This window comes from Coregonus lavaretus (assembly GCF_964263955.1).
Source record: "Coregonus lavaretus genome assembly, contig: HAP1_SCAFFOLD_1610, whole genome shotgun sequence".
In the NCBI taxonomy this organism is placed as follows: domain Eukaryota; kingdom Metazoa; phylum Chordata; class Actinopteri; order Salmoniformes; family Salmonidae; genus Coregonus; species Coregonus lavaretus.
The window spans coordinates 66,964-80,000 of NW_028156968.1; the positions used below are offsets into that span (position 1 = coordinate 66,964).

The 13,037-nt window shown below is 51.4% G+C and overlaps 1 protein-coding gene across 1 annotated transcript in view; it reads right to left on the reverse strand.

The window, feature by feature from the left end:
* Positions 1–13,037, reverse strand: part of LOC311125982 (condensin complex subunit 3-like) — a 52,488-nt gene that overhangs the window by 27,241 nt on the left and 12,210 nt on the right. Inside the window, 6 exon segments of the mRNA XM_084200005.1 lie at positions 6,846–6,871; positions 6,874–6,934; positions 7,355–7,478; positions 8,026–8,166; positions 9,878–10,027; positions 13,017–13,037. The exon segment at positions 13,017–13,037 is cut by the window's right edge and continues 172 nt beyond it. Of these exon segments, the coding sequence (XP_084056131.1) occupies positions 6,846–6,871; positions 6,874–6,934; positions 7,355–7,478; positions 8,026–8,166; positions 9,878–10,027; positions 13,017–13,037 (523 nt within the window).

A 13,037-nucleotide genomic window follows, 5' to 3' on the forward strand; every position in this document is an offset into this window, starting at 1 on the left:
CTATAGCTGCTGGTTCAGTGAGCGTTGAGCTAAAAGCTAGAGCTGCGGGTTCAGTGAGCGTTGAGCTAAAAGCTCGAGCTGCAGGTTCAGTGAGCGTTGAGCTAAAAGCTAGAGCTGCGGGTTCAGTGAGCGTTGAGCTAAAAGCTAGAGCTGCAGGTTCAGTGAGCGTTGAGCTAAAAGCTCGAGCTGCGGGTTCAGTGAGCGTTGAGCTAAAAGCTAGAGCTGCAGGTTCAGTGAGCGTTGAGCTAAAAGCTAGAGCTGCAGGTTCAGTGAGCGTTGAGCTAAAAGCTAGAGCTGCAGGTTCAGTGAGCGTTGAGCTAAAAGCTCGAGCTGCGGGTTCAGTGAGCGTTGAGCTAAAAGCTAGAGCTGCGGGTTCAGTGAGCGTTGAGCTAAAAGCTCGAGCTGCGGGTTCAGTGAGCGTTGAGCTAAAAGCTAGAGCTGCAGGTTCAGTGAGCGTTGAGCTAAAAGCTCGAGCTGCGGGTTCAGTGAGCGTTGAGCTAAAAGCTCGAGCTGCAGGTTCAGTGAGCGTTGAGCTAAAAGCTAGAGCTGCGGGTTCAGTGAGCGTTGAGCTAAAAGCTAGAGCTGCGGGTTCAGTGAGCGTTGAGCTAAAAGCTAGAGCTGCGGGTTCAGTGAGCGTTGAGCTAAAAGCTAGAGCTGCGGGTTCAGTGAGCGTTGAGCTAAAAGCTAGAGCTGCAGGTTCAGTGAGCGTTGAGCTAAAAGCTAGAGCTGCAGGTTCAGTGAGCGTTGAGCTAAAAGCTAGAGCTGCGGGTTCAGTGAGCGTTGAGCTAAAAGCTAGAGCTGCGGGTTCAGTGAGCGTTGAGCTAAAAGCTAGAGCTGCGGGTTCAGTGAGCGTTGAGCTAAAAGCTAGAGCTGCAGGTTCAGTGAGCGTTGAGCTAAAAGCTAGAGCTGCTGGTTCAGTGAGCGTTGAGCTAAAAGCTAGAGCTGCGGGTTCAGTGAGCGTTGAGCTAAAAGCTCGAGCTGCAGGTTCAGTGAGCGTTGAGCTAAAAGCTAGAGCTGCGGGTTCAGTGAGCGTTGAGCTAAAAGCTAGAGCTGCAGGTTCAGTGAGCGTTGAGCTAAAAGCTCGAGCTGCGGGTTCAGTGAGCGTTGAGCTAAAAGCTAGAGCTGCAGGTTCAGTGAGCGTTGAGCTAAAAGCTAGAGCTGCAGGTTCAGTGAGCGTTGAGCTAAAAGCTAGAGCTGCAGGTTCAGTGAGCGTTGAGCTAAAAGCTAGAGCTGCGGGTTCAGTGAGCGTTGAGCTAAAAGCTCGAGCTGCAGGTTCAGTGAGCGTTGAGCTAAAAGCTAGAGCTGCGGGTTCAGTGAGCGTTGAGCTAAAAGCTAGAGCTGCGGGTTCAGTGAGCGTTGAGCTAAAAGCTAGAGCTGCGGGTTCAGTGAGCGTTGAGCTAAAAGCTAGAGCTGCGGGTTCAGTGAGCGTTGAGCTAAAAGCTAGAGCTGCAGGTTCAGTGAGCGTTGAGCTAAAAGCTATAGCTGCTGGTTCAGTGAGCGTTGAGCTAAAAGCTAGAGCTGCGGGTTCAGTGAGCGTTGAGCTAAAAGCTCGAGCTGCAGGTTCAGTGAGCGTTGAGCTAAAAGCTAGAGCTGCGGGTTCAGTGAGCGTTGAGCTAAAAGCTAGAGCTGCAGGTTCAGTGAGCGTTGAGCTAAAAGCTCGAGCTGCGGGTTCAGTGAGCGTTGAGCTAAAAGCTAGAGCTGCAGGTTCAGTGAGCGTTGAGCTAAAAGCTAGAGCTGCAGGTTCAGTGAGCGTTGAGCTAAAAGCTAGAGCTGCAGGTTCAGTGAGCGTTGAGCTAAAAGCTCGAGCTGCGGGTTCAGTGAGCGTTGAGCTAAAAGCTAGAGCTGCGGGTTCAGTGAGCGTTGAGCTAAAAGCTCGAGCTGCGGGTTCAGTGAGCGTTGAGCTAAAAGCTAGAGCTGCAGGTTCAGTGAGCGTTGAGCTAAAAGCTCGAGCTGCGGGTTCAGTGAGCGTTGAGCTAAAAGCTAGAGCTGCAGGTTCAGTGAGCGTTGAGCTAAAAGCTCGAGCTGCAGGTTCAGTGAGCGTTGAGCTAAAAGCTCGAGCTGCAGGTTCAGTGAGCGTTGAGCTAAAAGCTCGAGCTGCAGGTTCAGTGAGCGTTGAGCTAAAAACTAGAGCTGCAGGTTCAGTGAGCGTTGAGCTAAAAGCTCGAGCTGCGGGTTCAGTGAGCGTTGAGCTAAAAACTAGAGCTGCGGGTTCAGTGAGCGTTGAGCTAAAAGCTAGAGCTGCAGGTTCAGTGAGCGTTGAGCTAAAAACTAGAGCTGCGGGTTCAGTGAGCGTTGAGCTAAAAGCTAGAGCTGCAGGTTCAGTGAGCGTTGAGCTAAAAGCTAGAGCTGCAGGTTCAGTGAGCGTGACAATAATCTGGACGCTTATAAGAAATCCCGCTACGCCCTCCGACGAACCATCAAACAGGCAAAGCGTCAATACAGGACTAAGATTGAATCCTACTACACCGGCTCTGACGCTCGTCAGATGTGGCAGGGCTTGCAAACAAAGGGAAACCCAACCGTGAGCTGTCCAGTGACGGGAGCCTAACAGATGAGCTAAAGGCCTTCTATGTTCAATTTGAGGCAAGCAACACTGAACCATGCGTGAGAGCACCAGTTGTTCCCAGACAACTGTGTGATCACGCTCTTCATAGCCAATGTAAGACTTTTAAACAGGTTAACATTCTCGTACTCAGAGCATGTGCTGACCAGCTGGCAAGTGTCTTCAGTGATACAAAGGGAAGCCCAGCCGCGAGCTGTCTAGTGACTACCAGACGAGCTAAACCACTATGCTCGCTTCGAGGCAAGCAACACTGAACTATGCATGAGAGCACTAGCTGTTCCGGACGACTGTGTGATCACGCTCTCCATAGCCGATGTGAGAGAGACCTTTAAACAGGTCAACATTCACAAGGCCGCAGGGCCAGACGGATTACCAGGACGTGTACTCCGAGCATGTGCTGACCAACTGGCAAGTGTCTTCACTGACATTTTCAACATGTCCATGACAGTCTGTAATATCAACATGTTTCAAGCAGACCACCATAGTCCCTGTGCCCAAGAACACTAAGATAACCTGCATACATGACTACCGGCCCATAGCACTCACGTCTGTAGTCATGAAGTGCTTTGAAAGGCTGGTTATGGCTCACATCAACACCATCATCCCAGATATCCTGGACCCACTCTAATTTGCATACCACCCAAACAGATTCAGAGATGACGCAATCTCTATTGCACGCCACACTGCCCTTTCCCACCTGGACACGTGAGAATGCTGTTCATTGACTACAGCTCAGCGTTCAACACCATTTTTCCCTCCAAGCTCATCACAAAGCTAAGGACCCTGGGACTAAACACCTCCCTCTTCAACTGGATCCTGGACTTCCTGACGGGCCGCCCCCAGGTGGTAAGGGTAGGTAACAACACATCCGCCACGCTGATCCTCAACACAGGAGCCTCTGAGCGATGTGTGTTTAGTCCCCTCCTGTACTCCCTGTTCACCCACGATTGCGTGGCCGCGCAGAACTCCAACACCATCATTAATTTTGCAGACGACACGACGGTTGTAGGCCTGACCACTGACGACGATGAGACAGCCTACAGGGAGGCGGTCAGAAACCTTGCAGAGTGGTGGCGAGAACAACAACCTCTCCCTCAACATCAGCAAGACAAAAAGGAGCTGATCGTGGACTACAGGAGCACACCCCCCCCATCCACATCAACGGGGCTGTTGTGGAACAGGTCGAGAGCTTCAAGTTCCTCGGTATCCACATCACTAAGGAACTATCATGTTCCACACACACATCAACACAGTCGTGAAAAGGAAAGACAACGCCTCTTCCCCCTCAGAAGGCTGAAAAGATTTTGCATGGCCCCTCAGATCCTCAAAAAGTACTACAGCTGCACCATTGAGAGCATCTTGACTGCATCGCCGCCTGGTATGGCAACGTTTCGGCATCCGAAGGCTGAAAAGATTTTGCATGGCCCCTCAGATCCTCAAAAAGTACTACAGCTGCACCATTGAGAGCATCTTGACTGCATCGCCGCCTGGTATGGCAACGTTTCGGCATCCGACCGCAAGGCGCTACAGAGGGTAGCGAGTACATTAGTAGATCACTGGGGTCGAGCTCCCTGCCATCCAGGACCTCTATACCAGGCGGTGTCAGAGGAAGGACCCAAAAATTGTCAGACTCCAGCCACCCAAGTCATTGACTGATCTCTTCGCTACCGCACGGCAAGCGGTACCGATGCACCAAGTCTCGAACCAACAGGACCCTGAACAGATTCTACCCCCAAGCCATAACACTACTAAATACAGTACCAGTCAAAAGTTTGGATACACCTACTCATTCCAGGGTTTTTCTTTATTTTTTACTATTTTCTACATTGTAGAATAATAGTGAAGACATCAAAACTATGAAATAACACATGGAATCATGTAGTAACCAAAAAAGTGTTAAACAAATCAAAATATATTTTATATTTGAGATTCTTCAAAGTAGCCACCCTTTGCCTTGATGACAGCTTTGCACACTCTTGGCATTCTCTCAACCAGCTTTATGAGGTAGTCACCTGGAATGCATTTCAATTAACAGGTGTACCTTCTTAAAAGTGAATTTGTGGAATTTATTTCCTTCTTAATGCGTTTGAGCCAATCAGTTGTGTTGTGACAAGGTAGGGGTGGTATACAGAAGATAGCCCTATTTGGTAAAAGACCAAGTCCGTGTTATGGCAAGAACAGCTCAAATAAGCAAAGAGAAACGACAGTCCATCATTACTTTAAGACATGAAGGTAAAGAGAGAGGTAAAGGAGAGAGAGAGAGGTAAAGGAGAGAGAGAGGTAAAGGAGAGAGAGGGGTAAAGGAGAGAGAGAGGGGTAAAGGAGATATAGAGGGGTAAAGGAGAGAGAGAGTAAAGGAGAGAGAGAGAGGTAAAGGAGAGAGAGAGAGGTAAAGGAGAGAGAGAGGTAAAGGAGATAGAGAGGGGTAAAGGAGAGAGAGAGAGGGGTAAAGGAGAGAGAGAGGGGTAAAGGAGAGAGAGAGAGGGTAAAGGAGAGAGAGAGAGGGGTAAAGGAGAGAGAGAGAGGGGTAAAGGAGAGAGAGAGAGGGGTAAAGGAGATAGAGAGGGGTAAAGGAGAGAGAGAGAGGTAAAGGAGAGAGAGGGGGGTAAAGGAGAGAGAGAGAGGGGTAAAGGAGAGAGAGAGAGGGGTAAAGGAGAGAGAGAGGTAAAGGAGATAGAGAGGGGTAAAGGAGAGAGAGGTAAAGGAGAGAGAGGGGGGTAAAGGAGAGAGAGAGAGGGGTAAAGGAGAGAGAGAGAGGGGTAAAGGAGAGAGAGAGAGGTAAAGGAGAGAGAGAGAGAGAGAGGGTAAAGGAGAGAGAGAGGTAAAGGAGAGAGAGAGAGAGGTAAAGGAGAGAGAGAGAGAGAGAGAGAGAGAGAGGGGTAAAGGGAGAGAGAGAGAGAGTAAAGGAGAGAGAGAGAGAGGTAAAGGAGAGAGAGAGAGAGAGAGAGAGAGAGGGGTAAAGGAGAGAGAGAGGTAAAGGAGATAGAGAGGGGTAAAGGAGAGAGAGAGAGGTAAAGGAGAGAGAGAGGGGTAAAGGAGAGAGAGAGAGGGGTAAAGGAGAGAGAGAGGGGTAAAGGAGAGAGAGAGGGGTAAAGGAGAGAGAGAGAGGGGTAAAGGAGAGAGAGAGGGGTAAAGGAGATATAGAGGGGTAAAGGAGAGAGAGAGGGGTAAAGGAGAGAGAGAGAGAGGTAAAGGAGAGAGAGAGGTAAAGGAGAGAGAGAGAGGGGTAAAGGAGAGAGAGAGAGGGTAAAGGAGAGAGAGAGAGAGGTAAAGGAGATAGAGAGGGTAAAGGAGAGAGAGAGAGGTAAAGGAGAGAGAGAGAGGGGTAAAGGAGAGAGAGAGAGAGGGGTAAAGGAGAGAGAAAGAGGGGGGTAAAGGAGAGAGAGAGAGGGGGGTAAAGGAGAGAGAGGGGGTAAAGGAGTGATAGAGGTAAAGGAGATAGAGAGGGGTAAAGGAGAGAGAGAGGTAAAGGAGAGAGAGGGGTAAAGGAGATAGAGGGGTAAAGGAGAGAGAGAGGTAAGGAGAGAGAGAGAGAGGTAAAGGAGAGAGAGAGAGAGGTAAGGAGAGAGAGAGAGGTAAAGGAGAGAGAGAGAGAGAGAGAGAGAGGTAAAGGAGAGAGAGAGAGAGGTAAAGGAGAGAGAGAGAGAGAGAGAGAGAGAGAGGTAAAGGAGAGAGAGGGAGAGGTAAAGGAGAGAGAGAGAAAGAGGTAAAGGAGAGAGAGAGAAAGAGGTAAAGGAGAGAGAGAGAGAGAGAGAGAGAGAGTAAAGGAGAGAGAGAGAGAGAGAGAGAGAGGTAAAGGAGAGAGAGAGAGAGAGGTAAAGGAGAGAGAGAGAGAGAGGTAAAGGAGAGAGAGAGGTAAATGAGAGAGAGAGAGAAGAGGTAAAGGAGAGAGAGAGAGGTAAAGGAGAGAGAGAGAGAGAGAGGTAAAGGAGAGAGAGAGAGGTAAAGGGAGAGAGAGAGAGGTAAAGGAGAGAGAGGTAAAGGAGAGAGAGAGGTAAAGGAGAGAGAGAGAGAGAGGTAAAGGACAGAGAGAGAGAGGTAAAGGACAGAGAGAGAGAGGTAAAGGACAGAGAGAGAGAGGTAAAGGAGAGAGAGAGAGAGGTAAAGGAGAGAGAGAGAGAGGTAAAGGAGAGAGAGAGAGAGGTAAAGGAGAGAGAGAGAGAGGTAAAGGAGAGAGAGAGAGAGGTAAAGGAGAGAGAGAGAGAGGTAAAGGAGAGAGAGAGGTAAAGGAGAGAGAGAGAGGTAAAGGAGAGGTAAAGGAGAGGTAAAGTAGTGTGGGCACCTTAACTTGTTTCTTGCGGTTCTCGTTTCATCCAGCGGCTGTCTGACGACTACGATTGGCTCACGCACCTCCGAGATCACCTCCGCCACCTGGTTGCACGCACACGCGCACACACACACACACACACACACACACACACACACACACACCCCCAGGTTAACACTTTCACTACACCTTTATACATCCTTTTATGGTCGTCAAGTAAATAATCTGAGAATGTGTGGAACCTACGTCTGAGTGAGTCTGTGGTCGTCAGGTAAATAATCTGAGAATGTGTGGAACCTACGTCTGAGTGAGTCTGTGGTCGTCAGGTAAATAACCGGAGAATGTGTGTAACCTACGGTCTGAGTGCGTCTGTGGTCGTCAGGTAAATAATCGGAGAATGTGTGTAACCTACGGTCTGAGTGCGTCTGTGGTCGTCAGGTAAATAATCGGAGAATGTGTGTAACCTACGGTCTGAGTGCGTCTGTGGTCGTCAGGTAAATAACCGGAGAATGTGTGTAACCTACGGTCTGAGTGCGTCTGTGGTCGTCAGGTATTAGGGTCAGTAGTTTCTCTGTCAGCAGAGAGACCAGAGAGGGAGGAGTCTGCGGTAGGACCAACATCTCCTGAAGCACAGCCACCACACGCTTCCTACACACAGAGAGAGATTTACATTAACACTTCCTGTAGCACCATATAAAAGACAGAAAGATGAGCCTGATTGACTTTCTGCTCGACTAGATGCACTGGCGTTGCATCAACCAATATGATAAGCTGATATGTTAAATAGATCATCAGATTACTATGTCATATGATGTGGTTAGCTGATATGTTAAATAGATCATCAGATTACTATGTCATATGATGTGGTTAGCTGATATGTTAAATATATCATCAGATTACTATGTCATATGATGACATCTCCCCCCCCCCATCCTCCCCCACCGCTCTCACCCATACCCTCCAAACATCACCCACCTCCCCCCTGCCATCCATCCCCTCCAAACATCACCCATCACCCCCACACCCATCCCCCGCTCCTCTCACCTCCCTCCCTCCTCCTCTCCCCCCCCTCCCTCCTCCCTCCCTCCCTCCCCCCTCCTCTCACCTCCCTCCCTCCCTCCCCCCCTCCTCCTCTCCCCTCCCTCCCTCCCCTCCCTCCCTCCTCTCACCTCCCTCCCTCCCTCCCTCCTCTCACCTCCCTCCCTCCTCATTGGTATCCAGACAGCCGGTGAGGTGGATGAGTTGTTGACAGATGAACTCTTTAGTCATCACCAGTTCCAGCTGAGCAAAGTCTCCTTTCTGCGCTTCCGACAGCACCGGGACACCCTTCACATACCTGGTATTACACGTTAATAACAGTTACAACCCTTCACATACCTGGTATTACACGTTAATAACAGTTATAACCATTCACATACCTGGTATTACACGTTAATAACAGTTACAACCCTTCACATACCTGGTATTACACGTTAATAACAGTTACAACCCTTCACATACCTGGTATTACACGTTAATAACAGTTACAACCCTTCACATACCTGGTATTACACGTTAATAACAGTTACAACCCTTCACATACCTGGTATTACACGTTAATAACAGTTACAACCCTTCACATACCCGGTATTACACGTTAATAACAGTTATAACCCTTCACATACCTGGTATTACACGTTAATAACAGTTATAACCCTTCACATACCTGGTATTACACGTTATTAATAGTCACAACCCTTCACATACCTGGTATAGGAGAGGATTAGGGGTACTGGCTGGAGGTACTCCAGGAGAGGGTTAGGGGGTACTGGCTGGAGGTACTCCAGGAGAGGGTTAGGGGTACTGGCTGGAGGTACTCCAGGAGAGGGTTAGGGGGTACTGGCTGGAGGTACTCCAGGAGAGGGTTAGGGGGTACTGGCTGGAGGTACTCCAGGAGAGGGTTAGGGGTACTGGCTGGAGGTACTCCAGGAGAGGGTTAGGGGTACTGGCTGGAGGTACTCCAGGAGAGGGTTAGGGGGTACTGGCTGGAGGTACTCCAGGAGAGGGTTAGGGGTACTGGCTGGAGGTACTCCAGGAGAGGGTTAGGGGTACTCCAGGAGAGGGTTAGGGGTACTGGCTGGAGGTACTCCAGGAGAGGGTTAGGGGTACTGGCTGGAGGTACTCCAGGAGAGGGTTAGGGGTACTGGCTGGAGGTACTCCAGGAGAGGGTTAGGGGTACTCCAGGAGAGGGTTAGGGGTACTGGCTGGAGGTACTCCAGGAGAGGGTTAGGGGTACTGGCTGGAGGTACTCCAGGGGAGGGTTATGGGGTACTGGCTGGAGGTACTCCAGGAGAGGGTTAGGGGTACTGGCTGGAGGTACTCCAGGAGAGGGTTAGGGGTACTGGCTGGAGGTACTCCAGGAGAGGGTTATGGGGTACTGGCTGGAGGTACTCCAGGAGAGGGTTAGGGGTACTGGCTGGAGGTACTCCAGGAGAGGGTTAGGGGTACTGGCTGGAGGTACTCCAGGAGAGGGTTATGGGGTACTGGCTGGAGGTACTCCAGGAGAGGGTTAGGGGTACTGGCTGGAGGTACTCCAGGAGAGGGTTAGGGGGTACTGGCTGGAGGTACTCCAGGAGAGGGTTAGGGGGTACTGGCTGGAGGTACTCCAGGAGAGGGTTAGGGGGTACTGGCTGGAGGTACTCCAGGAGAGGGTTAGGGGTACTGGCTGGAGGTACTCCAGGAGAGGGTTAGGGGTACTGGCTGGAGGTACTCCAGGAGAGGGTTAGGGGTACTGGCTGGAGGTACTCCAGGAGAGGGTTATGGGGGTACTGGCTGGAGGTACTCCAGGAGAGGGTTAGGGGTACTGGCTGGAGGTACTCCAGGAGAGGGTTAGGGGTACTGGCTGGAGGTACTCCAGGAGAGGGGTACTGGCTGGAGGTACTCCAGGAGAGGGTTAGGGGTACTCCAGGAGAGGGTTAGGGGTACTGGCTGGAGGTACTCCAGGAGAGGGGTACTGGCTGGAGGTACTCCAGGAGAGGTTTGGGATATTGATGTATTGATAGTCTTACCCGTAGAGGTATTCAGCGAAGAGAGCAGCCTCTGGCAGCAGCTGTTCCAGCATCTCTTCCCCTTCATCACCTTTAGCCTTAATGAACTCACACAGAGCTCTCCAGTACAACACCCTCTCACAGGACAGAGACTCAGCCGGGACCAGCATCCTGCAGAGACACACAGGGGGTGGACAGGTCAGGGGGTGGACAGGTCAGGGGGTGGACAGGTCAGGGGGTGGACAGGTCAGGGGGTGGACAGGTCAGGGGGTGGACAGGTCAGGGGGTGGACAGGTCAGGGGGTGGACAGGTCAGGGGGTGGACAGGTCAGGGGGTGGACAGGTCAGGGGGTGGACAGGTCAGGGGGTGGACAGGTCAGGGGGTGGACAGGTCAGTGTGTGTGTGTGTGTGTGTGTACAGGTCAGTGTGTGTGTGTGTGTGTGTGTGTGTACAGTTCAGTGTGTGTGTGAGAGAGAGCAGGGTGGTCAGTGTGTGTGTGTGTATGTGTGTGTACAGGTCAGTGTGTGTGTATGTGTACAGGTCAGTGTGTGTGTGTGTGTACAGGTCAGTGTGTGTGTGTGTACAGGTCAGTGTGTGTGTGTGTACAGGTCAGTGTGTGTGTGTGTGTGTACAGGTCAGTGTGTGTGTGTACAGGTCAGTGTGTGTGTGTGTGTACAGGTCAGTGTGTGTGTGTACAGGTCAGTGTGTGTGTGTGTGTGTGTGTGTACAGGTCAGTGTGTGTGTGTGTACAGGTCAGTGTGTGTGTGTGTGTGTGTGTGTGTGTGTGTGTGTGTGTGTGTGTACCTGTTGTCCAGCTGAAGACAGTGCTGTAGCAGCTGGTCCTGAGGTGTGTGTGTGTACAGAGCGGTCAGTGTGTGTGTGTGTGTGTGTGTGTGTGTGTGTGTGTGTGTGTACCTGTTGTCCAGCTGAAGACAGTGCTGTAGCGGCTGGTCCTGAGGTGTGTGTGTGAACAGAGCGGTCAGTGTGTGTGTGTGTGTGTGTGTGTGTGTGTGTGTGTGTGTACCTGTTGTCCAGCTGAAGACAGTGCTGTAGCGGCTGGTCCTGAGGTGTGTGTGTGTACAGAGCGGTCAGTGTGTGTGTGTGTGTGTGTGTGTGTGTGTGTGTGTGTACCTGTTGTCCAGCTGAAGACAGTGCTGTAGCGGCTGGTCCTGAGGTGTGTGTGTGTACAGAGCGGTCAGTGTGTGTGTGTGTGTGTGTGTGTGTGTGTGTGTGTGTGTGTGTGTGTGTGTGTGTGTGTGTGTGTGTGTGTACCTGTTGTCCAGCTGAAGACAGTGCTGTAGCGGCTGGTCCTGAGGTGTGTGTGTGTACAGAGCGGTCAGTGTGTGTGTGTGTGTGTGTGTGTGTGTGTGTGTGTGTGTGTGTGTACCTGTTGTCCAGCTGAAGACAGTGCTGTAGCGGCTGGTCCTGAGGTGTGTGTGTGTACAGAGCGGTCAGTGTGTGTGTGTGTGTGTGTGTGTGTGTGTGTGTGTGTGTGTGTACCTGTTGTCCAGCTGAAGACAGTGCTGTAGCGGCTGGTCCTGAGGTGTGTGTGTGAACAGAGCGGTCAGTGTGTGTGTGTGTGTGTGTGTGTGTGTGTGTGTGTGTGTACCTGTTGTCCAGCTGAAGACAGTGCTGTAGCAGCTGGTCCTGAGGTGTGTGTGTGAACAGAGCGGTCAGTGTGTGTGTGTGTGTGTGTGTGTGTGTGTGTGTACCTGTTGTCCAGCTGAAGACAGTGCTGTAGCGGCTGGTCCTGAGGTGTGTGTGTGTACAGAGCGGTCAGTGTGTGTGTGTGTGTGTGTGTGTGTGTGTGTGTGTGTACCTGTTGTCCAGCTGAAGACAGTGCTGTAGCGGCTGGTCCTGAGGTGTGTGTGTGTACAGAGCGGTCAGTGTGTGTGTGTGTGTGTGTGTGTGTGTGTGTGTGTGTGTGTGTGTGTGTGTGTACCTGTTGTCCAGCTGAAGACAGTGCTGTAGCGGCTGGTCCTGAGGTGTGTGTGTGTACAGAGCGGTCAGTGTGTGTGTGTGTGTGTGTGTGTGTGTGTGTGTGTGTGTGTGTGTACCTGTTGTCCAGCTGAAGACAGTGCTGTAGCGGCTGGTCCTGAGGTGTGTGTGTGTACAGAGCGGTCAGTGTGTGTGTGTGTGTGTGTGTGTGTGTGTGTGTGTGTGTGTGTGTGTACCTGTTGTCCAGCTGAAGACAGTGCTGTAGCGGCTGGTCCTGAGGTGTGTGTGTGAACAGAGCGGTCAGTGTGTGTGTGTGTGTGTGTGTGTGTGTGTGTGTGTGTGTACCTGTTGTCCAGCTGAAGACAGTGCTGTAGCGGCTGGTCCTGAGGTGTGTGTGTGAACAGAGCGGTCAGTGTGTGTGTGTGTGTGTGTGTGTGTGTGTGTGTGTCCAGGTCAGTGTGTGTGTGTGTGTGTGTGTGTGTGTGTGTGTGTGTGTGTGTGTGTGTGTGTGTGTGTGTGTGTACAGGTCAGTGTGTGTGTGTGTACAGGTCAGTGTGTGTGTGTGTGTGTGTGTGTGTGTGTGTGTGTGTGTGTGTGTACCTGTTGTCCAGCTGAAGACAGTGCTGTAGCGGCTGGTCCTGAGGTGTGTGTGTGAACAGAGCGGTCAGTGTGTGTGTGTGTGTGTGTGTGTGTGTGTGTGTGTGTGTACCTGTTGTCCAGCTGAAGACAGTGCTGTAGCGGCTGGTCCTGAGGTGTGTGTGTGAACAGAGCGGTCAGTGTGTGTGTGTGTGTGTGTGTGTGTGTGTGTGTGTGTGTCCAGGTCAGTGTGTGTGTGTGTGTGTGTGTGTGTGTGTGTGTGTGTGTGTGTGTGTGTGTGTGTGTGTGTGTGTGTGTGTGTGTGTACAGGTCAGTGTGTGTGTGTGTACAGGTCAGTGTGTGTGTGTGTGTGTGTGTGTGTGTGTGTGTGTGTGTGTGTGTACCTGTTGTCCAGCTGAAGACAGTGCTGTAGCGGCTGGTCCTGAGGTGTGTGTGTGTACAGAGCGGTCAGTGTGTGTGTGTGTGTGTGTGTGTGTGTGTGTGTGTGTGTGTGTGTGTACCTGTTGTCCAGCTGAAGACAGTGCTGTAGCGGCTGGTCCTGAGGTGTGTGTGTGTACAGAGCGGTCAGTGTGTGTGTGTGTGTGTGTGTGTGTGTGTGTGTGTGTGTGTGTGTGTGTGTGTGTACCTGTTGTCCAGCTGAAGACAG